We start from the raw sequence: 27,242 nt of genomic DNA, 5'->3' as shown, positions 1-27,242 counted from the left end.
TCCCCAAGTACAACCATTTTCTCCATTAGATTAAAAATCAGGGCTTCCCTGGTGGCGCAGTGGTTGAGAGTCCACCTGCCGATGCAGGGGACACGGGTTCGTGCCCCGGTCCGGGAAGATCCCACATGCCGCGGAGCGGCTGAGCCTGTGAGCCATGGCCGCTGAGCCTGAGCGTCAAGAGCCTGTGCTCCACAACGGGAGAGGCCACAACACTGAGAGGCCCGTGTACGGCAAAAAAAAAAAAAAAAATCAACTTAGTTACAGATGTAGAAAAGTCTGGATCCTCAATCTCTGTGATAGCCTAGTAGCAATTCCTTGTTATGTCCATTTGCTCTACTTTTTACTTTACAACATTTCAGCTTCAAGGGCAAGCATCAATATTTACAACTAAGGTGATTACAAAGTTATGGCAAAGGACAACAAGAACATTAAAGAAAAATTTGAATGTTGTGGCATGAAAGGACATGTATAAATGTGAACATGCAGGCTGGTGAACATTTTTGTGGGTTACTGTGAGTGCTTAGATGCAAGGCTAGTTCATAAATCCATTTTCCAGGAAAGTGAAAAAGAGATGATAGAAAGGAAACAATGAAGAGCTTAAAAATTTCCTGGTAAGAATGGTAAGTAGGAAGTTCATGTACATATCCACGTTTTGAACACCTATGTATGTCTTCCAAATATGTTGCACTTACTCATGCAAACATACACATTCACACAAAAGCTTATAGTCTTGGCTTCTGCGGGCAATCTGGGAACGTAAAGGAAAGGTTGATAAAGGAGGAGAAATTCAATCAGAGGCTAAGAGCTAGCTCAGACTACAAGAGGAGGATGGATGGGGACAGCAGAAAGAGGAAAAATAAGAACACGGCCATTGCAGTGTTAGAAGAAGTACATTTTTCAGAGGAGGAAAGTGAACCTCAGAGAGATGAGGTCAGTCTAAGGTCCTAACACTGGGAGATGGTTAAGCTGGGTCCCTACCCAGGGTCCTCCAGCTTGAAGTCCAGGGTTTGGTCGTTTCTAAAGTGGTTGCCTCTCTAGGCCAGGACTTTGTCCATAGCAACACAAGCCCCCCATGGCAATTCACAATATTTAAAAACAGCCTTTGTTCTGGAACTTTGTAAATTGTTATTTTAAGTATTTAGAACTTATATTCATAGGAAGCTCTCCCTATGTCAAAACACTTATCCACCAGAGTACCCAACTAGATTGGTTGGTCTTCTTTCTTCTACCCAGGTCCACTGACTTATGTGTGTTTAGTAACCTTAATTTACTATAGACTCATAGAGTAAAACTCGCTAGCTGCAGTCCCCAGAGACTCTTCTAGAACAGTGGTTCACCAACTTGGCTGCATATCAGCCTCACTAGGATAGCTTATTAAGATGCCTGACTTCTGGGCTCCACCTCAAACCCACTGAATCAGAATCTCTGGGGGTAAGGTCAGTGAGCATGCACATTGACAAGTTCTCCACGTGGCTCTTCCATGGCTAGTTTGGCGCTGATGCATTCCACATTCTTAGGGAGATGTGTATCAGCAAGTGACTAGTGGAAGCTGTCCACTACTTCTGCCTGGGGAGGCTAGCTAATCTACTGCTGCACCTTCTTTGGTCTTACTTAACATTTTGGTTCAGTCAGTGGGTCTCGTCCAGTGGTTTATAGGCTAACACTATTCCCATATTTTCATTATTTTAGAATCCAGAATGTCCACCCACAGAAATTCTATGGTATATTTTTGGCTGCTCATATTTTTGCACAGGGTTATTGTGAGGCTTAAATTAGAACATGGATGTAAGAGCCCTGTGTAAACTATGAAGTGTTGTACAAAAATAAAGGATTATTACTGTTATTATATTGTCCTTTACCCATAGCCCAACACCCCCGCCTGTCCACCCATCTCTTCTGCCTTCTGATGGAGTTTTTAGCCTGGCAAAAATCTCTCTCATTGGTTTTCCCGCTTCTGCAAGGTCTCAGAGATGTCAATTATGCATAAAAGCCATCATTGCCCAGCATTCTAACACACCCATTTACTTTTTAGGTTTTCAAAATAAATATGTTGTTCCCTATTTTCCTCAAGCATTAAATTGAAACACCATTGCTCACCTAATCTGATCCTCAAAGCTGCGCTCAGCAGCTCTGAGCACAAGTTAGAGCAAGCTATCAGTATGCAACCATAGGGTAGAGCCACTCTTCTTATAAAAGTTCCATTTTATCCTAAAAGATCCTTGATCCAGCAATTCCTTTTCTAACCCTGTCCTACAGACATACACAGGCCTGCAAAGATGAAGTACAGTGATGCTCATTCAGCTCTGCTTGTAACAGAAAAAAAACCAAAAGAAACCTAAGTATCTATCAGAGTTGATAAAAAATTATGACACATACATCCAATGGAATGCCCTGCTGCTGTTCAAAAGAATGAAGCAGATCTCTGTTTTGCCACATAAAGACTTCTATAATTTATTTATAAGTGAAAAAGGCAGTTTTAGAATAAAGTCTATGGTAGGATCTCCCTCACTTTGAACAAAACAAATAAAACATAACTATATGTGTATTTACATGTATACACTTACATAGAAAAGTCTGAGAGGTTACTCACTAAACTAATAAGTACGTAGTTACAAAAGGCTGAGAATAAATCTGACCACAGATTAACTGCTATACATCATGCAAAGACATAATTCTTAAAATATATATAATATCTCACATCAAAAAACGAGTACATGGGCTTCCCTGGTGGCAGAGTGGTTAAGAATCTGCCTGCCAATGCAGGGGACACGGGTTCAATCCCTGGTCTGGGAAGATCTCACATGCCACGGAGCAACTAAGCCTGTGTGCCACAACTACTGAAGCTCGCGTGCTTAAAGCCTGTGCTCCGCAACAAGAGAAGCCACCGCAATGTGAAGCCTGTGCACCGCAACAAAGAGTAGCCCCCGTTCGCTGCAACTAGAGAAAGCCGGCGTGCGGCAACAAAGACCCAACGCAGCCAAAAATTAATAAATAAATTCATTAATTAAAAAAAAAGAATTGCTAGTGAATAGATACACAACAGATTAAAAAAAAGAAAAAATGAGTACACTGTGAGTGAAATGATGTAATGTCTGGGTTTTGCTTCAAAATAATCCAAGGTTGCAATGGGGGATGGGAGTAATAAGTTGGGGTATAGATGAAACAAGATTGGCCAAGTGTTGATAATTGTTGAAGCTAAATGAGAGTATATATGAGTTTACCATACTTGAAATTTTTCACAATAAAAACAAATTAAAAAAAATTTTTATTTATTTATTTTTGGCTGTGCTGGGTCCTAGTTGCTGCACATGGGCTTTCTCTAGTTGTGGCAAGCAGGGGCTACTCCTCATTGTGGTGCACAGGCTTCTCATTGCAGTGGCTTCTCTTGTTGAGGAGCACGGGCTCTTGGTGCGTGGGCTTCAGTAGTTGTGGCACGTGGGCTCAGTAGTTGTGGCTCGCTGGCTCTAGAGCGCAGGCTCAGTAGTTGTGGCACATGGGCTTAGTTGCTCCATAGCATGTGGGATCTTCCCGGACCAGGGCTCGAACCCGTATCCCCTGCATTGGCAGGAGGATTCTTAACCACTGCATCACCAGGGAAGTCCCAAAAACAAATTTTAAAGAAACAGTGACATTGAATTTTAAGCAACAACTGCTGGATTGAGAAATTCTACAATTTAATTTGACTGTAAATACTGTATAAAAATCAAGCAAATCTTATTTGCCTGTATCTTACCAAGGGAAAGCATTCTTACCAAAAGAAACTGGATACATAGGCTTAGAGTCTAATAACTAAATTTAGGGGAAAAGTGAAAATACCATAAAGAAAGGAGTCTCTTTGGCTCATGCCACCATAAATAAGCATGAATACTTTACCATGATGAAAAAAAAGTGAAGAACTAGTAGATGTAGTTCATCAAAGAAGCATGCAAATTTGTAATAGTCAAGATGAAAAAAAAAAAAACTGATGTCATCCTGGAACCATGCAAAACTAGAGAACACAGGATGTACCATGGAGTAACTTGGAGTTGCAGAGGTGACTGACAGCACCCAACAGTAATTATTATTCATTACAATGTATGACGGACTAAACTCCCAGTTGTCTTAACAGCATGTCAATGGCTGGTGCAATAATGTCAGTGCGGAACTGGTGAGGCCCAGGGAGGCAATTGTACAGGCGCAAAGACAGGAAAATGAGGTGGAAGCTCTTAATGATGTCACCATGGAGGGCAGGGGGCTGGACAGTTAAGAAGGCCCTAATAACGAGCTCAGAGAAACAGGGGAAGAAAATCACCCTAAGTAAAGAAACCATAGGAAGGTTGGGCTACCCAAAACACTGGCTTGGTAGTCTCCCACTCTAGAGGTTCTTCTCTGTGACTTGACCATCAAAAACACCCAAAGCTTGGGCTATGTGCTGGACCATGTTATTGTGAAAGTCAAGGTGGCCAGCCAAGAAATTCTGTTTGCCAAATGGAAAAGGACTAAAGTGTCATTAAAAGATATTTTGTATCCTACCTAGAGTTTAATCTTGGCGATCTTACAATCTCAATTATTTATAATTGTTCCTGTAATGTCCCATTTGCTTTGAAATGGATACAAAGACCAGAACCAACAGGCATAATTTCATCACAAGCAGCTGTACCACCAGCTCTGCCGTGGGCCTACCTCACACCACTGTGACCTAGAGAGGAGGGGGCTGTAGAGGGCTCCCAAGTCATTTTTGGTGTTGCAGGTGCTGTTTAAAACCAATGCTTTCATTTTGGTAAAGAGAGCGATTTCTGAGAAAGTATATTCAAAGATGAAGGCGGGGGGTCTTTTCCTCTGTATTTTAACAACTGATACATAATCCAGTTATACAATGTGTTTAATTCAAACGTCACTGCTTGTAAGTACACAGATAAGTATATAGATAAGGGAGTTGTGATAATAAACCCATAGATGATGATGAGACATGGATTTTACCATCTTCCTTGTAGATGGAATAATGCTGATTAGCACATATGCAGCCTTGTGGGGTAATGGACAGGACACTCAGCACTCAACAGGTCTTTATGCTCTGCCGGGCCTGCTCTGTGATCAGCCCATTCTCACATTGTGACACTGAGGAACTGTGAGGGCTCTCAGTCCAATTCCCTTGTTTCACAGAATAAAATGAGGCTCAGTGCAAGGAACTGACTTACTTGCATGAGGACCCCTATTTGGTAAGTGATTGATTCTGAATTCAAAGCCGTACTTCATGACTCCCAAATCAGTGCTCCTTTCATTATACCACTCTTCTCTCAGGTGAGAATGAAGATGCATTAAATTCAAACACACACACACACACACACCACTCATAGTATAAAATCTAAGCTGTGTCTGACTGGTAACTACCAAATGGGGACCAGTTGAGTTCTAGACAGAGGCTCCTGTGTGCATGGGCATTTGCAGATAGGGGACACATTGCTGAGAACACTCTAGGGTCTTGTCTCTGTGACTGGAGCAGTAATAACACTCAAAGCTTAGGCTACATGTTGGGCATTGTTACAATTCATGGATTTCACTTTTCTAGAGACACTCTTCATAAAGGCTCAGTTCCTTGATATCAATGGGATGTGGCAGTTTCTTTACTTAAAATGTGCTCTAGGATACAGAACTTGGGTCTTGGAGTCTGGAATCCTGGTTTCTACAGTGACCTTGGTTGAGCTAATTACTTAACCTCTCCGAGTCTGTCTTCTCCCCTTCAATCTGGGAGAAGAACGCCTGCCATATTTTTGTCATAAGGTTTTTCTGAGGATCAAATATATATGAAAGTGCTTTATAAACTGTAAAGTACATATAAGTGCAGGAATTACTACTTCCAATATTACTATATAAGAAAGATCATGCAGAATCACTACTTAGGCATGCTGGCTCTCAGTAACAATGTGAAGTAGGCTAGGTGATCTTTGGCCCTCCATCACCTACCCCCACCCATTCCTGATGCCCCAGATCCTCCAGCTCCTCGACTAGAAGAACTGCCTGGCAGGTGATGGAGGAGGCATTGCTGGACACCCCCACACACACAAATGACAGCCCGAGTCAGGCTGCCTGTCCCTCCGGGTAACTCTAGCCTCACCTGTGAGAGGTTAGCTCCTCAACTGTGGTTCCTGTACCTTTCTCTCTGCCACAAGATGGGTAGGTGACAGGCCATTAGACTAGGACAGAGGGAACAGTCATCTCTGAGAAGCAAGGGACAGTAGGAAAAAAAGAAGTTCCATGAGAATATACTTTGACCTGTACAAGGAAAGACAGGAGCATGAATGAAGTGGCACGGTGTACTCACATCACCTGATTACGATGAGTGCAGTCATTGCAGAGAATGCTCACCATAAGCCTTAGACTTTATCTGTGACACCCTGAGAAAATGTAACCAAATGGGTTTTGGCTTAAAATTCTTTCTGACAGCTTCGAGTCCATTAAAAATACATTAAATGTCAGTGAGAATTTGCCACAGCATGTTGTTTTGCCAAGAGGAAATTTGTTAAATCAGGACATACATTTTAAAATTCTCCACAAAATCATTTCAGTAACTTATTTTCCATTTATTGCTATGTAGAACACTATACACTTTGAGAGAATCACTTATATAAACACACAGATACATACACACACTTACTGTTCTTTTTCTTCTTCTTTTTTTTGGTTTTGTATCTTGATGAGAAAGTTTTATCTGGAAAAGTCAATGTGGTTCTCTCCCTATTTCCTTCTTAGTATAATTCACAGAACTATGGCCACAATATCAAGGAGAAGCCACTGTCTTAGAGTGGCCACTTTTTATTTTGATTTTTTTGACCAAAGAGTGCTGAGATCAGGATATTATCCTAATTTTAATTTAAAGAGAGACGTGAAAGAGAAAAGAAAATTGGTGTTTACTGAGAAGTACTACACCATTCTTGGCATCATATTTTATTTCATTCTTAGACCAATTCTGTAGGGGAGTATTTCTGTATGCATTTAACAGACAAGGCTCAGAAAAATCAGATAATTCTGCTAAGACCACAAAGCTAACAAGGAACAGAAATGGGATTCTAACTCAGAAGACACTTTCCCCACTAGTCGGTGGTAAAAAAGAAGCAAACAGAAAGAAACTATCTGGAGTTTTAAAAAGTTGGTTATGTGCTGGGGTTGAGAGAAGGGGAGTGGGTGGGAGAACAGATGAATCAAGATTAGCCACGAGTCGATGACTGTTGAAGCTGGGTGATGGGTTTCCTTATACAATTCTGCCTGCTTTTGTGTGTTTGAAAATTTCCAAAGTCAAAGATCAAACAAAACAAAAAGCTGCTTAAAGGACACTGACAACAAAGAAAATATTACATATAAATAATCTTTTGTAGTTTATAGAAAAGACAATAAAGTTTTACAAAAAGGAGAAAGAACAAATCTTCAGTTCCTTGAGATATTTACCCAAATGTACCTGGGCAGTGATTATACATGACCTGCAGCTTAACCTCTGCTTGTCAGAATGGAACTCATTCTACTACTTAGAGTGTATCTTGGACAATGGGCTGCTTCAAAGATTCTAGTTACTACCTGAATTATTTCTGCTAACTAGATTGGAGATTTGTATTTCAAAATATCAGAAATGCTACTCATGTTATTTTTTCACTATTTTTAAGGTTTTCTAACATTATCGAGAACTACAGGAAGACAGTGAATCTCACAGATGGGAGAAAGAATATTTTACTGCAGAAAAAGTATGGCTTTGCTTAACTTGAAAGGTTAACTTTCACTGAGACAGTGATAAAAGCTTTTACAGAAAGAAGGACAAATGTGTAGAATTACCTCCACTGCTGTGGGCTATTCTCAGGGCTTCCAGAGAAGCTGCTGGAGTTACTTCTAGCTGGCAGATCATTACTTTGGCTCTGCTAATGGCACTGGCTGCTTCCCTCAGGTCTTCAGTATTCAAAAGTAAATTTGCTCCAGCCACTATAACGATGATATTCTGGCCTATAAAGAATTTCTACATGTTTATATTAAAAATCAAGCAAAACCAAGCAACGACATCCTGCAATGTTACAATCACCCTTAGAAAGTCATTATATATAAAATGTGTTGTAAGTATTAATTCTAGCATTTCTAAGCCATTCAGGTTAAATTTCGTATTCCTAATGGATCTTCCTTTACATCTCTGTAGGTATCACATTATTCGGATCATCTTGAGAAAAAATCTAAAACAAAAGATTTCCCTTCTTATATATTTACAAAGAATATTAGCTGATGAATTATATATAACATACTTAAAAATTTTCTCTTATGGGACATGGCTGGTACAATATCTGTGGTAAAGATTCTGAATCCTAAATGACAGAGGTCATAATGATGAGTATAAATAGGAATCAGCTTGCTTAATGCGAAAAACTCATGCTCTTTAACACGCAGTCAGTTCATGTGTGTACCCCAGGGTATTCAGAAAAGTGATTTTGTAAATCAAAACACATTTTATGATATCAAACATGAAAAACTATATGAGATAACTTAAGGCAGGGAGAGAGTGATATTTGGCCTATACTGTACTAGATCAAACAGAAGCAGGACTAAGGAATCTTGTATGCTTATCACTTGGACCCACTCTCTACAATCCCACGCAAGTGAGGGAGGCGTGGTGGAGCATTTTCTCTGTCAGGTGAACTCTCAGGAGCTGTGCTGTCCAATACGGTAGTCATGAGCACAAGCCACATGTGGTGACCGAGCACTTGAAATGTGGCTTGTCTAGACTGCAATGTACTTCAATCGTACAATACATGGCAGATTTCAAAGACTAAGTTGTAAGAAAAGAAGGTAAAATATCTCATTAATTTTATTTATTTAAATTTATTAATTAAGTTATTTTTGGTTGCATTGGGTCTTCGTTGCTGCGCGTGGGCTTTCTCTAGTTGCGGCGAGTGGGGGCTACTCTTTGTTGCGGTGTGTGGGCTTCTCATTGCAGTGGCTTCTCTTGCTGTGGAGCACGGGCTTTAGGTGCGCGGGCTTCAGTAGTTGTGGTGCGCAGGCTTTAGTAGTTGTGGCTCGCGGGCTCTAGAGCGCAGGCTCAGTAGTTGTAGCGCACAGGCTTAGTTGCTCTGTGGCATGTGGGATCTTCCTGGACCAGGGCTCGAACCCGTGTCCCCTACATTGGTGGGCGGATTCTTAAGCACTGCACCACCAGGGAAGTCCCTCATTAATTTTAAAGAACATTTTGATTACACGTTGAAAGGACAATATTTTGGATATATTGAGTTAAGTGAATATATTAAGATTAATTTTACCAGTTCCTTTTTACTTTTTAAAATGTGGCTAATGGAAAATGTAAAATTATGGACGTGGCTTGCATTATGTTCTATAGGACAGCCTGACCTAGGGGGATGAGTTGCATCAGTCTTTTCTGTGCTCTAGGCTGCTTGTGCTGATCTTGTATAGACGTGACCTAAAATTACCTCTGACCGCAGAACACATGCTGGCCTATCCTCTTACCACAGATGTGTCTGTTGGCCAAGGAGGACTTAATAAAGTGGGGATGGTTCAGCATAAACCCTATCTCAGTACTGGAAAAATTCAAAGTACCCGCACACTGAAAGACAGCATACCTCCTCGCCTTTCTCCTTCAGTGACCTCATTCTCTCTGCTACAGTCAACTGCTGCTCTGTGTTGCTGACTCCTGAATAGACATTTCTGGCCTGGCCTTGGCTGATGAGTGACAAAGCCCAAGACGAAAGCTGTCTGGTGGACACTGCCATATGGCGAGCTTGTTCATGCCTCAAATTAAACTTGTCAAAACTGCTACTCATCCCCTCATTTAAAGATGCTGATTGTTGCCTCTCTGGGTATTTGTGTTAGCTCTTCTACTACAACCTATACTCTCGAGGGCATTACCATACACTATAAACCAGACAGAGTCTACCATAACAGGCACCCCATACACAATATTATATATTTTTGCACGGAAAATGCAGTATTTTGTTACACAGATAAGAAAGAAACAGAACTCGATATCCCTAGAACACAAAACAGAGGTTTAAGACAGGGAATGAGCTGCTGTTAGCAGCAATAATTACTTAAATGTAGCTTAAAATAATGGACACAGATTGTTGTTAGAATGAAACCTGTTGTCTGCTGTCTTTAAGTGGAATATATTTTTTGGGGGGTTGTTATTGCAACTTTGAGATCACTAAAGTAGAACTAAAAATACCATAACTTCACGATAAATGATTTTGTGAAACTGCATTATAAATAAAAGACATATTGTGAGAAATCCTAATTTAAAACAACGCACTCGTGACTTCTCACAATGCAGTAGGTTCTTCTGTCCTAGGTGCTCCATGAAATGCTTGGTCCTTCTGAATGTTAATTCTAATTTTAAAAAATCTTATGTAGGGCTTCCCTGGTGGTGCAGTGGTTGGGAGTCTGCCTGCCGATGCAGGGGACACGGGTTCGTGCCCCGGTCCGGGAGGATCCCGCGTGCCGCGGAGCGGCTGGGCCCGTGAGTCATGGCCGCTGAGCCTGCGCGTCCGGAGCCTGTGCTCCATGGCAGGAGAGGCCACAGCAGTGAGAGGCCCGCGTACCGCAAAAAAAAGAAAAAGAAAAAGAAAAAAAATCTTATGTAGGTGTTTTTATACTTAAAATAGTTGGCAGCAATTATGAAAAGTTTACCTGAGGGTAAAGGGAAGTTACTGTTTTTTCCCCCCATAAATTTATTTATTTTTGGCTGTGTTGGCTCTTGTTGCTGTGCGCGGGGTTTCTCTAGTTGCAGTGAGTGGGGGCTACTCTTCGTTGTGGTGCATGGGCTTCTCATCGTGGTGGCTTCTCTTGTTGCAGAGCATGGGCTCTAGGTGCGTGGGATTCAGTAGTTGTGGCATGCGGGCTCAGCAGTTGTGGCGCACGGGCTTAGTTGCTCAGTGGCATGTGGGATCTTCCCGGACCAGGGAACGAACCTGTGTCCCCTGCATTGGCAGGTGGATTCTTAACCACTGTGCCACCAGTGAAGTCCTGGAAGTTACTGTTTTTAAAAGACAAATGTTTCACCTATTGCAAGGCCTCGTGACAGGCATAGCTGTGTATATAGACTTTTGAGATTTGGTTGCTGTTTAAAGAGCAGACAAAATTGAACACTAACAATAAGTTAGAAGTAATTGGTTGCTGCCATTTGCTCAGTAAATATTCTATAAATATGATTCATCAACGTTCTTTTGCACCTATCTATTTACATTTATTTACTTAGTGTAACTGAAATGACAGATGAATACTTAACTACTTTAGAGAGAAATATCAATTCTGGGTTCACATGAAGGGTAATGGGATGCTAAAGAATATAAGTATAATTTTGAGGCAACTATACCACTTCATATGTATTGGGTGGACAATTCTGTATTTGAATGATCAACTAGGGAAGTATAAGTAAAGGGCAACATATATATTTAGATTGGAAAGACCATACATTAAAACTTGGAGTGGTGGTTATGGTAAGAGAGCCATGGGAATAGGGTAAAAATTGATGCTTCTGCTCTAGTTCTGGAAATGATACTCCAGTATGTGAAACACATACCTTCATTACTGACAATTATAGAAGCAGTTCCTGTCGCAGCATCTTTAGTCTGATATGTAAATTCTAAAAGAAAAAGGAAATCACAGTCACGTATGTACAGCCTGGCAAGGATAATCTATTTTAACAATTTCAATGCACCACTAATCCTTGGAAAAACTTTTTAACCTTTAACCATCTGGAATGATAAAAAAGAAGTAAGTAATTAGTGCTAATTTATACCCATCACCTATACAATGAGGAAAATACAAGTCTTCACACTTAGCTGCGCCTTTTTTCTACATTAGTGGCAACCCAGCAAACCACCCCCGCTTCCAATGCCTTCAGATTATTCACAGTTGTACACATATGCATTTTTCTAGACCACCGTATTTCTTTTCTTCAGTGAAAGAAATGACAGACTTGAGATGAAAGACTAAAGGTCAAACTCATAAAATGAGATTGTTTGATTTTCTTCATTTTCATAAGCTTCGCATCTCATCAAGAACTATGGTCTGGTGTGTAAATGGAAATGTTGGTCAGGCGGCCTTTGGCAGCAGCAAAGAGCCTTGAACTGGAGCCAAAGACCTGCACTCCAGTCCTGGCTCTGGCTCCAGCTAACTGTGCGCTCTTGGACAAATTCAGAACCAATCTGGCTTTCAGTTTTCTCTTTTGTGAAATGATGGTATCAGCATCAGTGGTTTCTAAGATCATTTCCAGCTATGACATTCAATGACTTTTCTTAAGATATCTTTTGTGAATGCAGCACCTGTTTTCTCTTGTCACCTACTTTTTTTTTTTTTTTTTGCGGTACGCGGGCCTTTCACTGTTGTGGCCTCTCCTGTTGCGGAGCACAGGCTCCGGATGCGCAGGCTCAGCGGCCACGGCTCACGGGCCCAGCCGCTCCGCGGCATGTGGGATCTTCCCGGGCCAGGGCACGAACCCATGTCCCCTGCATCGGCAGGCAGACTCTCAACCACTGTGCCACCAGGGAAGCCCAACTTTTGAAAGATTTCTATGAGATGAATGCTTGTAACCTCCTATCATTTTATTCCTGTCTGGAGAAACGTACATGAAAGAATTAACCAAAGGATATTTAAGCAAGACTAGACAAAGCTGTGCATAAAAATTCTCTGGCCACCAGGGGAGGATCTAATAATTCTATTGTAATTTCAACTTGTAACCAGATTCCAGAAGAAAGTTATAAAAACTAACTTTAAGAAAGATGAAATTTTACCTGTAGAAATACCATTCTGTTTCAAGTTTTCTATATAATCATTGCCAAAGGAATCTTTGCCAACCTGTACCAAAGAAATGATGAACATTAGATTTTTTACATTTAGTAAAATGCTACAATGTAGTTTTTAGAATACTTAGCATTTTAAAAGGGCATATCTGCATGGTACTTCGTAAACATTAACTAATTAATCCTCTTAATGTAAGATGCTATACTTGATTTCAGCCCAAATAATTGTTATATATTAATGTTCCATTTGTATCCTGCCTAAAACGTGAAACATTTAATGACTGTCACAAGTTCTGTAGCTTCACTCTCATTTTGATCTTTTCATATGGAAATTGCCATTGAGACAGAGCTGTCCACCATCAACAATCATCAATATTTATGAAGAATGTCAGCTGTTCATACTTCAGTATAAATGAAGGCATCTTTGTAATGACCTGCCTGGTGTTTTAGAATCTTCTTATCTTCTCCACTGACCCTGACATGGGGCAAAGAGGAGGGAATTTAAAAAGTCCTTGCTAACTTGGGTAAGTTGGTGTAGTGAAATTCTGTTGTTTTGCATCCTAGCATCCATTCTGGTAATGATATTTCGATTTTTCCTTTGGACTCTTCCATTCACAGACAACATGATTAGGGTTTCACATTTTTTTTACAATCAATGAATCTATATTGACACATCATTATCACACAAACTCCATACTTACATCTGGGTCGATTCTGGGATTGTACATTCTTTGGGTTTTGGCAAACGTATAGACATGTATCCACCATTATAGTCTCATACAGAGTAGCTTCACTGCCCTAAAAATCCTCCGTGCTCTGCCTATTCATCCCTCCCTCCTCTTAGCCCCTAGAAACTTCTGATCTTTTCACTGTCTCCATAGTTTTGTCTTTTCCAGAATGCCATATAATTGGAATCATACACCATGTAGCCTTTGCAGAATGGCTTCTTTCACTTAGTAATATGCATCTGAGGTTCCTCCGTGTCTTTTTGTGGCCTGATTACTCATTTCTTTTTAGTGCTGAATGATATTCCATGGCATGGATGTACCGTTTATTTCCCCATTCACCCACTGAAGGACATCTTGGTTGCTTCCAAGTTTTAGCAATTGTGAATTAAGCTGCTATAAACATCCATGTGCAGGTTTTTGTGTGGATCTCCTCCTATTTTTACTTTTAACCAGCTTGTCACCATTTAAATATCAGGAGACTCCACAAAAACAAACACGTTTCTGGGAAGTCCTGAAAATTTAGAGGTCCTGGTAAACACCAGGCCTACATTCTTGCAAGACAACAGAGCTGAACCTATCTCATTAGTGAGCACATGCTCTCTAGTTCACCATAGTCCCCACCTGGCCTACTGCAATGTATGTTACCTGTTTGGCCCCACAGGCTTTTAGGCTTGCCACACCTGAACTATACTATTTTTCTGTCCTGCAGATGAGCGCTTGGTCAGTGGATAACGTCTCTATCTAGGTGTCAGCACTCCTGGTATATTCTGCTCCTCTTTGGACATATCAACAGAAAGAAACCTAGAGGTTAACTTGATCAAGAACCTCAATGAGTGATGATAACATTTCCTGGTAAGCTTTTAGACTGTCTATGTTAAGGGTCAGAAAATTTTTTCTGTCAAGGGCCAGATAGGTAGTAATGATTTAGACATTGCAGGCCAGATGCTCTCTCCTGCACCTATTCAGCTCTGCTATTGCAGTGTGAAAACAGCCAAAGACAATCTGTAAACAAATGGGTATGGCTGTGTTCCAATAAAACTTTACTTGCAAAAGTACATGGTGACCAAGATTTGCCCCATGGGACACAGTTTGCTGACCTCTGACTTAAATGCCACCTCTGACGCCTTCTTCCTCAAGGAACACTTTTCCCTGTGCTCCTTTTCTGGTGGAAATGCTGATTAGGCAATAATCTCAAATAATATATAAGTTGTTATTAGCAGAATTTCTGTCTCTACAGTGAAGTACAGAGGGTTGCTGTGGGGAGAGTCCCCTTAGAAGGAGGTCATCAACTAAACGTTTCCTTTATGGAAGGCTGGCCATTTTCTACCAGGTAAGAGCCAAGGCATCCTGTTTCTTAGGTCAAAGACTCACACCAGAAAACAAAATCTTTGTTATCTCATCTTTAAAAAAAAAAAATTTATTTACATTATTTAACTCTCTCCCATGGGTAATCAAAAGTGTTGTATAGTTGGGAAAGTATCATTATAAGAATGCTGTAGGAATTAAGAAAGGCCATCCCTAGGCATGTGGAGCCTGATACAAATTAGAGCAAAGGAACTTCTCTACCCTTCCATATCAGTTTTATACAGGCAAAATCTGTTTAAGGTGAATACCAAGGGCAGGCTTGATAGATGGTGCTGATATTACAAACATTAGGAAGTGCCAGAGTTCGGAAGAATTGTTGGAGGGGAGGAAGAAACCAAAACATGGAGTTTTGCCCTCGAGAAACTGATGACATTGGAGGGAAAATAAGACATGGAGACACAGCTATAACACCGGGTGGAATATCGTGTGCATCGGAGGCCTAATTAGGAAGGGATTTCATGCTCAGGCTGTGGAAGCTTTTGCAGGCTTGCTGCAGCTGTATTTTAGAGGCTGCAGTAGCTGCCTGTCTTCTTCCTGCCCAGAGAATTACCTGATTGGCTACATCCCTCAGTGATTGTTATGGTTCCAGATTTATTCTAATAGTGATTTCCTGGCAAATCTGTTGGCTGGCCTTCTAAGTTCTACATGAGAAGTGGAATAAAATCCTTTGTTTTTGCCTTCTTTGGTATTCTCTTGTCAAAAATAAATGGAAAAATAGCAACACTGTTGAGGATTAGAAGAAGTTGACTCTAGCTCCATTAACTTCGCATGCAGGTTGTAGTGATACATTACAAAGTAAAAGTAGTGAAAAAAGCCTAAGAATAGGAAGACAATATTTTCATTTGTGTCATGGAAGTCAGAAGTCCCTTCACATTAGCTGTGTGATCTGGGGCAGGCCACTTTAACCATCTACAGGCTTCAGTTTCCTTATCTGGAAAGACCCAGCCAGTTTGCTGCGAGGGTAAAATAAAATAATATGCATGAAAGGACATTTAAAACTTTAAAGGATTAAGTAATATGACTTGGTGTTATCATCATCATCATCATCATCATCATCATCATCATCATCATGGCTGTACTGCTGCTACTGTGGCTGCTTCTCTTGGGGTAGGGGCAGGGCTTCTGCTGCTTGGAGTCAATCTTATAAACTACTTTCCTGCCCATCTAGTTCTCCCAGACACTTCTAATTCTTCCTGTTGCTGCCTATCTTCAACAGAAAAGCAATTGATCATGGAAGCAAGCAGGTGGGTGCATTATTTTAAAAATGAGACTGTATTACTATTATTTTAGTAAAAACATAACAGCTCCATTAACGGTTTGGTGTAAATAATGCTGTTTAATATAACCACGTATCTTGAGAATTCCCTGGTGGTACAGTGGTTAGGACTCCACGCTTTCACTGCCGAGGGTGTGGGTTTGATCCCTGGTTGGGGAACTATGATCCCACAAGCTGCCTGCTGTGGCCAAAAAAAAAAAAAATATATATATATATATATACACACACATATATATGTACATATATATATAACCATGTATCTTATTCCTTTCATAAGAACAATATAGCCAACTGGGAGCATATCTATGCCCAGGCTTACAATATTTATTGTATTGAAACGGGGACCAAAAGCAATGGAGATCTGAGTCCTATTTAAAAAGTCCTTTACGAAGTGAGAGAGTAGCATTGACATATATACACTACGAAATGTAAAACAGATAGCTAGTGGGAAGCAGCCGCATAGCACAGGGAGATGAGCTCGGTGCTTTGTGACCGCCTAGTGGGGTGGGATAGGGAGGGTGGGGCTCCCTATGATCCTCGGACTGTGGCCTTGGCCCGTGACTCAGTTGAGTACTGACTACACAACTCTTAACTACTTGAAGTGTTTCATTACACGTGTCACTGTACACATCTTGATGGATTCTTGCTTAATAGCCTTCATCACAATGTCCTGACAAATATTTCCCCTTAGCTCAGTATCAGATGTTGTGCCTGTGCCAGTGCTCCTCCATCAGAGCTTGAATCTGAGCTTGTTGCAGGGCAGTAGTAAGTTAAGGCTGCTAAGAAAATTTTCTACCTGTTTTTCTTTTGCTCCATCTGTTCATTTTTAGCTTGAGTAATTTCATGATTTTGGTTTTCTACTTGGAATTTGTTATCTTTAAGAAACCTGCTATAAGGCAGTTTGGCTAATTTGCTAAATAAAAATATACTTCATAATTGAATGAAATATTATGATTAATGGATAACAATAACTCTTATTATAAAAGATATTTTTTCTTTTTAAGAAATCTAAGAATACGATGCAATCTGTTTAAGCTTAAATAAATCCATGTCTAAAGGTCCCAGGGTATCTAAGCAAAGTAACCTTGTATAGGTTTTAGCTGAAGCCATGTTTCCATGTCCTTTCTGTACAGACACCCAGGCTAAATTCCACTGTGGGGCTAAACAACAGACGACTAAATCAGTCACAGTAGATATAAAGAACTTTCAAAATTGTACAGGTGCTCACATAACCATCATACACAGACCAGAACAAAACAAATAGCACCTCTGTTTAACCAGCCTCCTTACTTGAACATTTCCCAAAATGCAAAATAGAAATATTTGAATTGTGAAACTGAACTTGGGAAATGAATCATGAAACCATGGGAGTGGATGTGAGAGGAACAGAAGGCATGCGGGCTCAGTAGTTGCGGCTCACGGGCTCTATGGTGTGTGGGCTCAGCAGTTGTGGTGCACCGGCTTTGTTGCTCCACAGCATGTGGGATCTTCCCGGACCAGGGATGGAACCTGTGTCTCCTGCATTGGCAGGTGGATTCTTAACCACTGCACCACCAGGGAAGTCCCCCAGATTCCTTTCTGGTCCAAGATACAGCATTAGAAGAAAATAGCTTAGAGATGAGTAAATCATCAGTTATTAGACCAAGTTTCCAAGAGCTGTGTTACTGGAGTGAAACCTGCTAAAAACAGGATGATTTATGCTGTTGTTTAGAAGCTGGACCACAGAAAACCACTGGAGTAGGCTAATTCCCCTTACTTCTTACACTCCAGTTACAAACTCATTAAATTCAGGGAATGCAGCATTAAGTTATTTGAGGACTGCTACTTCCCAGAGGATTCAGTGAGGTAGAAACTAATATGAAGGACAAGGAAGATTACTCTCTCCTATTTAAATCTTTAAAAACAACAAACCTGGGCTTCCCTGGTGGCGCAGTGGTTAAGGATCTGCCTGCCAATGCAGGGGACACGGGTTCGATCCCTAGTCTGGGAATATCCCACATGCTGTGGAGCAACTAAGCCCGTGCACCACAACTACTGAGCCTGTGCTCTAGAGCCCGCGAGCCACAACTACTGAAGCCCGCGTGCCTAGAGCCTGTGCACCGCAACAAGTGAAGCCACTGCAATGAGAAGCCTGTGCACCGCAACGAAGAGTAGCCCCCGCTCGCTGCAACTAGAGAAAGCCTGCGTGCAGCGATGAAGACCCAATACAGCCAAAAATAAATAAAAATAAATAAGTTAAAAAAACCACGAACCTCTCAAAGACTCATACAGATACTTAAACATGCATGTACATGTACTTGTTTATAGCAGCACTGTTCACAACAGCCAAAAGGTGGGAACAGCCCATCAGCACATAAATGGATAAAGAAATTGTGGTATATACAATGGAATATTATTCAGCCACAAAAGGAATAAAGTACTAATACATGCTATAAGGTAGATGAACCTTGAAAACATTATGCTAAGTGAAAAAAGCCAGGCACAAAATGTCACATATCATATAATTCCATTTATAGGAAATATCCAGAATAGATAAATCCGTAGAGACAGAAGGCAGATTGGTGGTTGCCAGGGGCTGACGGGAGGGGGGGAATGGGGAGAAACTGCTTAATGGGCAAGGAGTTTTTACTTTGGAATGATGGAAATGTTCTGGAACTAGATAGAAATGGTGGTTGTACAACACTGTGAATGTACTAAATGCCACTAAATTGTTCACTTTAAAATCGTTAAAAAAAATGAGCTCATGTCTTAAACCGGGTTCTCGCCTCTAGAACCCTCTCCACCATACTTTACACTTACCTTGCACACCATAGATGTCTTTGCTCCAAGCCTAGCTGCTTGGACACACTGGTTGGCACCTTTCCCTCCAAAGCCAATAAAAAACTTATGACCATGGATGGTTTCACCAGTTTTTGGCAGACGAGAAGTAAGGCTATCATAATTTTAAAAGAGAAGGAGAAAAAAAAAAGCACATTGGAAACTGCAATCAGTTTAAGCTCTTCAGAAGACAGAGGGAAGTTTACTGATGGAGCTCTAGTCTTAGCAGCCAGAACTGCAAGCAGAAGCAGGAAAGATTACCTTTTCCTTGAAGATAACATTCAGTAGTTCGCATCACTGTCAAGAACGCATCTGCTTGACAAAACTCTTCTCTCCCCCACTGCCCCACAGTCATACTGCTGTAGCTCTACTTCACATGACGGCTCTTAGAGTCTGTACTGCATCAGGGTTGTTCACCGGTGCCTCTGTTTTCCATCTTGGGGAACTCTTGGAGGGAAGTAACTTCATATTCCCCCTTCCCAATGCCCAGCACAGAACTTTATTCACGGTGGGACTTAATAAATGGGACCAAGTTATTGTGCATTTCTGTACAGGTTTATCTGGTCATTTACAAGAAGCAGGAAGTGTGTCAGGATTCTGGTAGTCCTGTTCAGGACCTAAGGAGAAGAGGGAAGTTGCAATGCCGGGCACTAAAGAATCTTATTTGTTTCCTTGGGGGTGGGGTGGGGGTGGGGTATTTAGATGGCAGGATTAGGTTTTGGTCCTAGTCCATCCTGTATACCACCCATTTCATGCACTGACTCAAAAAGAGCATATATATATATATATATATATATATATATAAAAGCATTCTAAAGATCTAAGTTTAGTTTAAAATTTTTACTATGGAAAATTCCAAACATATAAAACTAGAGGAAATGTTATATTGACTTCCCCTATCCCCATGTACCCATCACCCAGATTCAATTATTGTCAACTCATAGCCAATCCTGTTTCAGTCTATACCTTCACTGACTTCTCCAAGTGCTAAGGATTTTTACTGACGTTACTGTCTAATGAAGATAATATTAAACGAGGCAAAAAGCGTAAAAGACTTGCTCCAGGATATGATTTTCATAACACTGAAGGTGGAAGATGCGAGGAAACAAAATCTTTGAAGAACTTTAAATGGACTTTAAATGGAAAAGGAGCTCTGGGTATAGGGGCAAGTGGAGAAGATCAGCTCAAGTGGCATGAGGACTGGTTGACTGGCCACAAAGAGGGCCAAGGGCCGGACGGAGCCAATGGAGAGATGGCAGTTGTGCCCCAAAGGTTAATTAGCTTTAGACAGGAAAGAAAGACCAAGAGAGAAGTTCACAATAACTGAGAACCTACTCTGTTTTAGCAGATTAGAAATTTACATTCATTTCCCACCTAGGCTGTGATCTAACTGAAAACAGCCTGTCTGCAATGGAATGACATATGACTGATGCCAAGAACACATGATCGTGTCAATAAAAACGAAGTTTGACCTATGAACCTCCCTTATGTATTTCTAAAAGTCTCAATAAATTGGGCCAAAACTACTCCATTCCCTAACAGTGCCCTGTCAAATATGGTTATTTGAGATTCAAAAGAGACTCATCAATAATTTGAAAACATCCCACTCTACTCCTCCCCTTTTCAATTCTATTTTTATCTTGGATTCTAAATGCATTTATAGTACTGATGAAAAAAATATACATCTACAAGGTTCACTTCTGAAAAAGGTACTCAATCAAGAGAAAAATGGTTTTAATGTAATGTTATTATCCTGTCATTTAATTTAGCAATGACAAGTGATGATGAGATTTTGATTTGCATCAGAAATCTTAAACATTTTAGGATTCTGTTATGAACAGGCAATGATGAGTAATCTGTGTGATTGAGTAACTATATGAATTCTTGGCTTATTGATGCTGCTGCAAACAACATTCATAGCAACCTTAAAAAGAAAAAATATCCAATGTGGCTAAAAACAGGCCAAAATAATTAGTAAGACTGTCACTAAAGAAACTTATGACTTCCACTATATTTATACTTAGATCTGGGTCATAACTCACTGGTTTGAATTAAGTGTATTTTTTATTATCAACTGTGGCATGAAAAATATATCACCAGATTATTACTGGGATGTACGTGTATGTGGGGGAGGAGTGAAATCAGGGGTACTGCGTGTGTGTGTTTGATGTGGGAGCAGATGGCTGGGATTTAAACTCATTTCTAAACAACTTATATTAACACAAGCACTGTACTAATTTAGCCATCACTGAAATTCCTCACTCCTTTGGAACACTACTATTTTCTTTTCCTTCTACATCTTCGTCCTATTCTTATTTCCTTCCTCCCTCAGTTGTCGCCTTGCCCTGCATGAGGATAGGGACCAATGTCTGCACCATCTTACCCCCATTTGCTGACTGAATGAACCTTTGTAAGAGTCTCCTGTTATCTCTGAAGGGTAGCAGAATAAGCTACTCCAAAATATGACTGGAGAAGGACGTGCTACTGCAAAATATGCTGCTTTGGTATACTGATTATCTTGACTGTAGGCACGTGAAAAACAGCAAATGCAGGGAGAGGCTTTCTCTGAACTCCCCTTATCTGCCTACGGACAGATCCTCCCAAAGGAACTCAACTGCCATAAATCCCCTTCCTGGGAGTTCCATCAACCAGAGAGGATGGACTCTTGTCACAGGAGAGACTAGAAGTCAATACCACGCCTAGACAGACACTGTCACAGACTGTCACAACTCCCATCTATTCTTCTAAGGGGCCATTCATCTGACCTAAAAATCATTCACTCTCCCCTAAGAGACCTACACTCCCCTCCCCCTTCCCTATTGAGATGTTATTTAATCCCGAATTCTAAGTCACCTTGGGGATTCATTTTTTCCCTGGGTATCTCCCGTGTATACCTGAGGGATACATTAATAAATTTGTTTGTTTTTCTCTTATTAATCTGTTTTTCATTACAGGGGTCTCAGCCAAGAACTTAGAAAGATAGAGGGAAGGTTATTTTTCTACCCCTACATCTCTTTTCCACGTCTCCCCTGTATGGCATCTGTTCTTTCCTCTGAATTGAAGATGTGGAGGTGTTGACGAATGAGGAAGAAGAGGCTGGGATGACTGTTCAATTGTCTGGCAATAAAAATTCCATGTTTTACAAGACCTTGCCCACTGCATTCCCAATACTGGCAGCATTCCTTTCTATAAGCAAGAACTATAACTAGAATTCATACTATCATTCCTTCATTCACACATTAATTCAGCAAATGTTAAATCAGTGTTTTCCAATGAACCTCCTAAGGGCAAAATAAGCTTGCTGACAATGAGATAAAACCTAACCGTGATGCTAATAACACATGAGTGAAAAAAATATGTCACAGGATAAGATTAGTATGACCTGATTCATGTTTCTTTTTTTTTTTGCGGTATGCGGGCCTCTCACTGTTGTGGCCTCTCCTGTTGTGGGGCACAGGATCCGAACATGCAGGCCCAGCGGCCATGGCTCACGGGCCCAGCCGCTCCATGGCATGTGGGATCTTCCTGGACCGGGGCACGAACCCGTGTCCCCTGCATCGGCAGGCGGACTCTCAACCACTGCACCACCAGGGAAGCCCTGATTCATGTTTCTTAAAAGGAAAAAGATACATGTTCTCATATGATATATAAATGCATAGGAAATGAAATGTTAATGACAGATACCCATGAGAAGGATGGGAGTGGGGGGCAAAAGTGCACGGAAGTACAGTAAGTCCCCTACTTACGAACGAGTTCCATTCCGAGAACGCATTCGTAAAGTTCAATTTGTTCGTTAAGTCCAACAAAGTTAGCTTAGGTACCCAACTAACACAATCGGCTATATAGTACTGTACTGTAATAATAGGTTTACAATACTTTTCATACAAATAATACATAAAAAACGAGCAAACACAAAAAATAAAACATTTTAATCTTACAGTACAGTACCTTGAAAAGTATGGTAGTACAGTACAACAGCTGGCATACAGGGGCTGGCACTGAGTGAACAGGCAAGAAGAGTTACTGACTGGAGGAGGGAGAGGAGGTGGGAGATGGTAGGATCATCAGCAATAGGAGACGGAGGGTAAGCTGCAATTTAACTCATGCCTGACGTTGATGGAACGCACGTTCGCATCTCGGAAAGTTCACAACTTGAAGTTTCGTATGTAGGGGACCTACTATATTCAACAAGAATATCTTTGTGTTTTATGGGAAGCCACTTGTTACTACTTCAGATTCATCTGGCCTTGCCGCATCTTTTTCTAGCCGCCAGTTGCCTCCGGCTGGCTTCTTGCAGGTGCAGCCTAATAGAGCCTTGCCCAGGGCCATCCTCTCCCCACTCCAGGATTTCTGTTTCTGTTTCTGGCTGTTCTGCAGGACAGAGCAACCTGTTAAACACATCAAGTATCTTGGTATAAGCTCTTCTGCTTCCCGGCTTCACTTTCCCTGGCCCTCACTCTCGCTCCCTGGATTACAGTCCAGCACAGAGGATGTGCACTCAAGCCTTTGTCTTATTGCCCTGCTTTCTGTTGAAAGACAGTTTATTGCTGATTTATTATTTTTTAAAAGTGAATGAACTAAAGAGTGGAAAGTGAAGTGGAGAGCAACTGGAACATTAGTTACAAACGGGCAGAAGCATTTCTGAATTATAGATCCTAATTTACTTTGAATTAGGTTTTTCTATCTTTTTTTCTTTATTAAAATCATGAAATTAAGGTCAGGTTGAGGAAAGGACCTGCACAAAGCACCATCCGCTGTATGAAAGCATCATCATAATTCTTCCCAATTCAAACATGAGCTCTTAGTAGGGTGTCAAAGACAGACCAATTAAGTGCTCAAAGGAAAAAAAAAAAAAAGGGAAGCAGTACTGGTAGAAATATACTGTTGCTACCATTTAAAATTTTTAAATAGTGTAAATTTCTGAATGAAGGAGAAAACCAGTCATAAGAAATATATTTGAATTTAAAACAAATTCGTAACTTTAAAATGTCATGATATTTTAAAGCTGGACAGAAGGAAGCACCGATAAATGTTCAGGTGGCCTCCCAGTCTTCTGGGCCATGAGAGGTCATGCAGTTAGAGTTTGGTTGTATGAGGAAGGAGGCCTGAGCCACTTACAGACTGCATTACCTTTGACAGCTTTTCCCTCTTTGAACCAGCTTCTTCTCTTGCAAAACAGGTTTAATAATACTTGTCAACTCCTTAAATGCCTGGGTTTTGTACTCTGAGTTATTTCACTGACAGGTGTTACCAGAACAACTTATCAATTGCTTTTAACTTCTTGACAATGATGTGCCTGTTACAGATTCTCAGAGATGATTCATATCAAAGGAAGGAATGACCTGGTGAAACAGGGATAAGCAGCGTTTTGACCAAAGAGGTTACACTGATACTGGCTCCAGCCAAAAGTCAAGGAATATGCTGCTTTTTGGCTTTTGAATTCCATCCTTTCCTCTTCTGGCTGTAAGCTTCTGACACTGTACCCCCCTGTTAACAGGGGATTGTACCATTAGTGATCACCCAGTTAACACTCATTATGCTCATTTATTATTCCTACTGCCTGTATTTTTCAACCATATCTATTCTTCCCAGCATTTGTGTATGTCACATTTACAAGCATGGGGTAATTCCCAAACCAAGCTAGTGATACCTATTTCTACCTCTGTAAAAAGAACTTAGCCTTGCAGCTAAAACTTCATTTTGCGGTGCCTAACCCTAAATTTGCATATATACACGTATGATTTAAGGAAATGAAACATGAATTATGCTTTAGCTGGTTCTTAACTGATTTTGATTTCTAACTCATATCTTTGTCTAGCTAACAAGGCTGTGGCTAAAAAGTCATTTTGTCTGAAGATGCAGCTACTCTTGAATTTATAGAATAGATAAACAATACTCTAGTCAGAAGTGGCCAGCCTTTCAGAGTGTCATATACTTGACCCTTATTTATTTAAATTTTGCTTATGTGTGAGAAAGTGTGCTAGGCATTGGGAGAGCCAGTAAAGCCAAGCATGTTATGCTTTTCTCCCACGTTGCAGTCTTACATGGCTTTTCATTCACATCTCTGTTCAAATGTTACCTCCTTGGAGAGGCCTTCCCAGACCACCTTACAGGTGAGATACCCCCTTCCTAATTGAATTTTTGTAAAGTATTCATTCATTCATTCTGACAAATAACACTAGGATTTTGGATCAGATCCAGCCTTTTGATTACTCTTAATTGTGTTAGTTCTCCATGTCCCAATCCCCTGTGGGGTGACATGAGAGAAACCTTTAAATCATGAATTTTGGGAGTTGATGTAGGACAGCTGACACAGCTGCTGCTCTTCCTCGCCTCTCGGGTGGGGTGGGGCAGAGAGAGGGAGGGAGGGAGGGGAGAAGAATATGACCTGCTGACTTTTGCTCTGTAATGTAAACAAATCCGCTTAGGGGAAAGGAGGGGGAGGTCTTCAGGTTTAGTCCCTAGAATGTAAATAAATGTATCCAAGGAAAAAGTCTCTAAATCTCTCCAGAGATCTCTGACTTGTACAGTTTGTTTGCTGTTCAAACATTCTTTAATCCAAGTGCCAACCGTCTTTCTCAGAAAGTCATGATCATGCACAAATGTGAAAACATTCACGGAGCATCGCATCCTAACAATTTTCTTCATAGCAATATCATTGCCCAACGTTACAACACTCACTTCTTTCCTTCCTCTTGCCCTAGCTTCTTTTGGATTAATTGTATTCCATTTCTTCCTCACTATTGATGTGTTATTAACCCCACCTCTTTTTTTCTATTTTTTATAAGTGACTGATCTAGGGTTTATTTATTGTAGTGCAAGTTTCTAGTAATAAATTCTCTTGGCTATTGTTTTCCTGTCTTTATTTCCCCAATATATTTGAAGGATACAGAATTTTATGTTGACAGTTTATTTTTCCAGTACTTTAAAGATTTCATTTTTTTCTGGATTGCATTGTTTCTAATAAGAAGTCTGCAGTCAATCTTTTCTCCCCTTATGTAATGTGTATTTTTCCCTCTGGTTGCTTTTAAGAGTTTCTAATTGGCTTGCAGGAATTTGATTACAGTGTGCTTTGCTATGGTTTACATTATGTTTATCCTACTTGGGGTTCATTGAAATTCTTAGATCTATGTGTTTATATTTTTCATAACATTTGAAAAAAATTCAGCCATTGTTTCTTCAAATAGTTTTTGTGCCTCTCCCACTCTTTTTTTCTTCTTAGATTCCATTTACACACGATAGACTGCTTGTCTCATATCACAGAGGCTCTGTGCATTTTGCTCAGTCATGCTTTTCCTCTACGCTTCAATTTAGATAATCTCTATTCACTGTCTTCAAGTACAGTGATCCTTTCTTCTCTAATGTCTACTCTGCTGATAAGCCCATCAAATGAATTTTTCATTTCAAATACTGCACCTTTCATGTCGTAAATCTCTGTTTGGTTCTTTTATGCGTCTTCCACTTTCTCATTATGTTCAAGTTCTTTAAATCACTGAGCATATTTACAAGGGCTCTTCTAAAATTCCTTTCTGTGAATTCCATCATCCCTGTCATTTCTGTGTTGGCTTTGACTTTTTTTTCCCTCAGTTATGGATAACATTTTCTTGATTCTTTGCATGTCTAATGACTTTTGATTTAATGCGAAACATTGCAAATGTTACATCGGGTGTCTTAATTCTATTGTATTTTTCCAAAGGGTTGAACTTTTTCAGGCAGTTAATTTGTGGATCTGTTTGATCCTTTGAGGAATGTTTTTGGAGTTGTTACAGTGAGTTTAGAGTACCTTTACTTTAGGGCAAGTTTACCCCTTCTAACTAAATTGTGATCCTTCTTGGATCTCCACTGAATGCTCCAGGGGTTCAACAATGTCTCTGGCTGGACAGAACTCAACACCTCCCATTCCTGTACAATTTCTGGGACATGTTCAGCTTAGAGCTCTCCAGTAGTTGCCCAGCTTTGTGGAGTTTCTATGTATGTCCATTTAGCATTTAGCAACAGACTCAAGGGGACTCCTTTGCAGATTTCTGGACCTTCCCCTGATTAGCTCCTTCTCTTCCAGTATATGTTCCCATAAATCCTAGCCACCGTAGTCTTCCTAAGTTATGAACTCAGTTTTCTCAACTCACTGATGCTGCCATGCTTCCCTTGAGTTCCTCCTCTCTGTGCGATGGTAAGTAATGTGCCTCCAGGACTTACCTTGTTTGTTTCCTTTCTCTTCTGGATAACACTACTGTTGTTCAATATCAGAAACAGTTGCTTCGTATATTTTGTCCCATTTTCTAGTTGTTTATGGTGGGA

At 40.5% G+C, this 27,242-nt stretch overlaps 2 protein-coding genes across 7 annotated transcripts in view; one reads left to right on the top strand and one right to left on the bottom strand.

Moving 5' to 3' along the window:
- The window catches only part of MRPL33 (mitochondrial ribosomal protein L33), a 70,654-nt gene extending 48,565 nt beyond the window's left edge, over nucleotides 1-22,089 (top strand). For both annotated transcript variants that reach the window (XM_067703377.1, XM_067703378.1), the window contains 5 exons: nucleotides 13,106-13,282; nucleotides 14,196-14,338; nucleotides 14,724-14,816; nucleotides 16,020-16,095; nucleotides 21,899-22,089. The gene's annotated coding sequence lies outside the window, so the exon portion shown is untranslated. The remainder of the gene's footprint in view (nucleotides 1-13,105; nucleotides 13,283-14,195; nucleotides 14,339-14,723; nucleotides 14,817-16,019; nucleotides 16,096-21,898) is intronic.
- Nucleotides 1-27,242, bottom strand: part of RBKS (ribokinase) — a 74,032-nt gene that overhangs the window by 37,975 nt on the left and 8,815 nt on the right. For 2 of the 5 annotated variants that reach the window (XM_067703371.1, XM_067703370.1), the window contains exons 2-5: nucleotides 18,927-19,059; nucleotides 12,750-12,813; nucleotides 11,537-11,599; nucleotides 7,801-7,965 (exon numbers count right to left, since the gene is read on the bottom strand). In XM_067703371.1, coding sequence (XP_067559472.1) covers nucleotides 7,801-7,965; nucleotides 11,537-11,599; nucleotides 12,750-12,813; nucleotides 18,927-19,059 — 425 coding nt within the window. Of the gene's footprint in view, nucleotides 1-6,094; nucleotides 6,253-7,800; nucleotides 7,966-11,536; nucleotides 11,600-12,749; nucleotides 12,814-18,926; nucleotides 19,060-19,205; nucleotides 19,514-27,242 lie in introns of those variants that run through there. The other 3 variants (XR_010934099.1, XM_067703373.1, XM_067703372.1) reach the window with 3 other exon arrangements.

Source organism: Pseudorca crassidens, chromosome 14 (assembly GCF_039906515.1).
Source record: "Pseudorca crassidens isolate mPseCra1 chromosome 14, mPseCra1.hap1, whole genome shotgun sequence".
NCBI classification, from domain to species: domain Eukaryota; kingdom Metazoa; phylum Chordata; class Mammalia; order Artiodactyla; family Delphinidae; genus Pseudorca; species Pseudorca crassidens.
The sequence above is the reverse complement of the archived record's forward strand: the minus strand, read 5'-3'. Positions and strand labels throughout refer to the sequence as shown.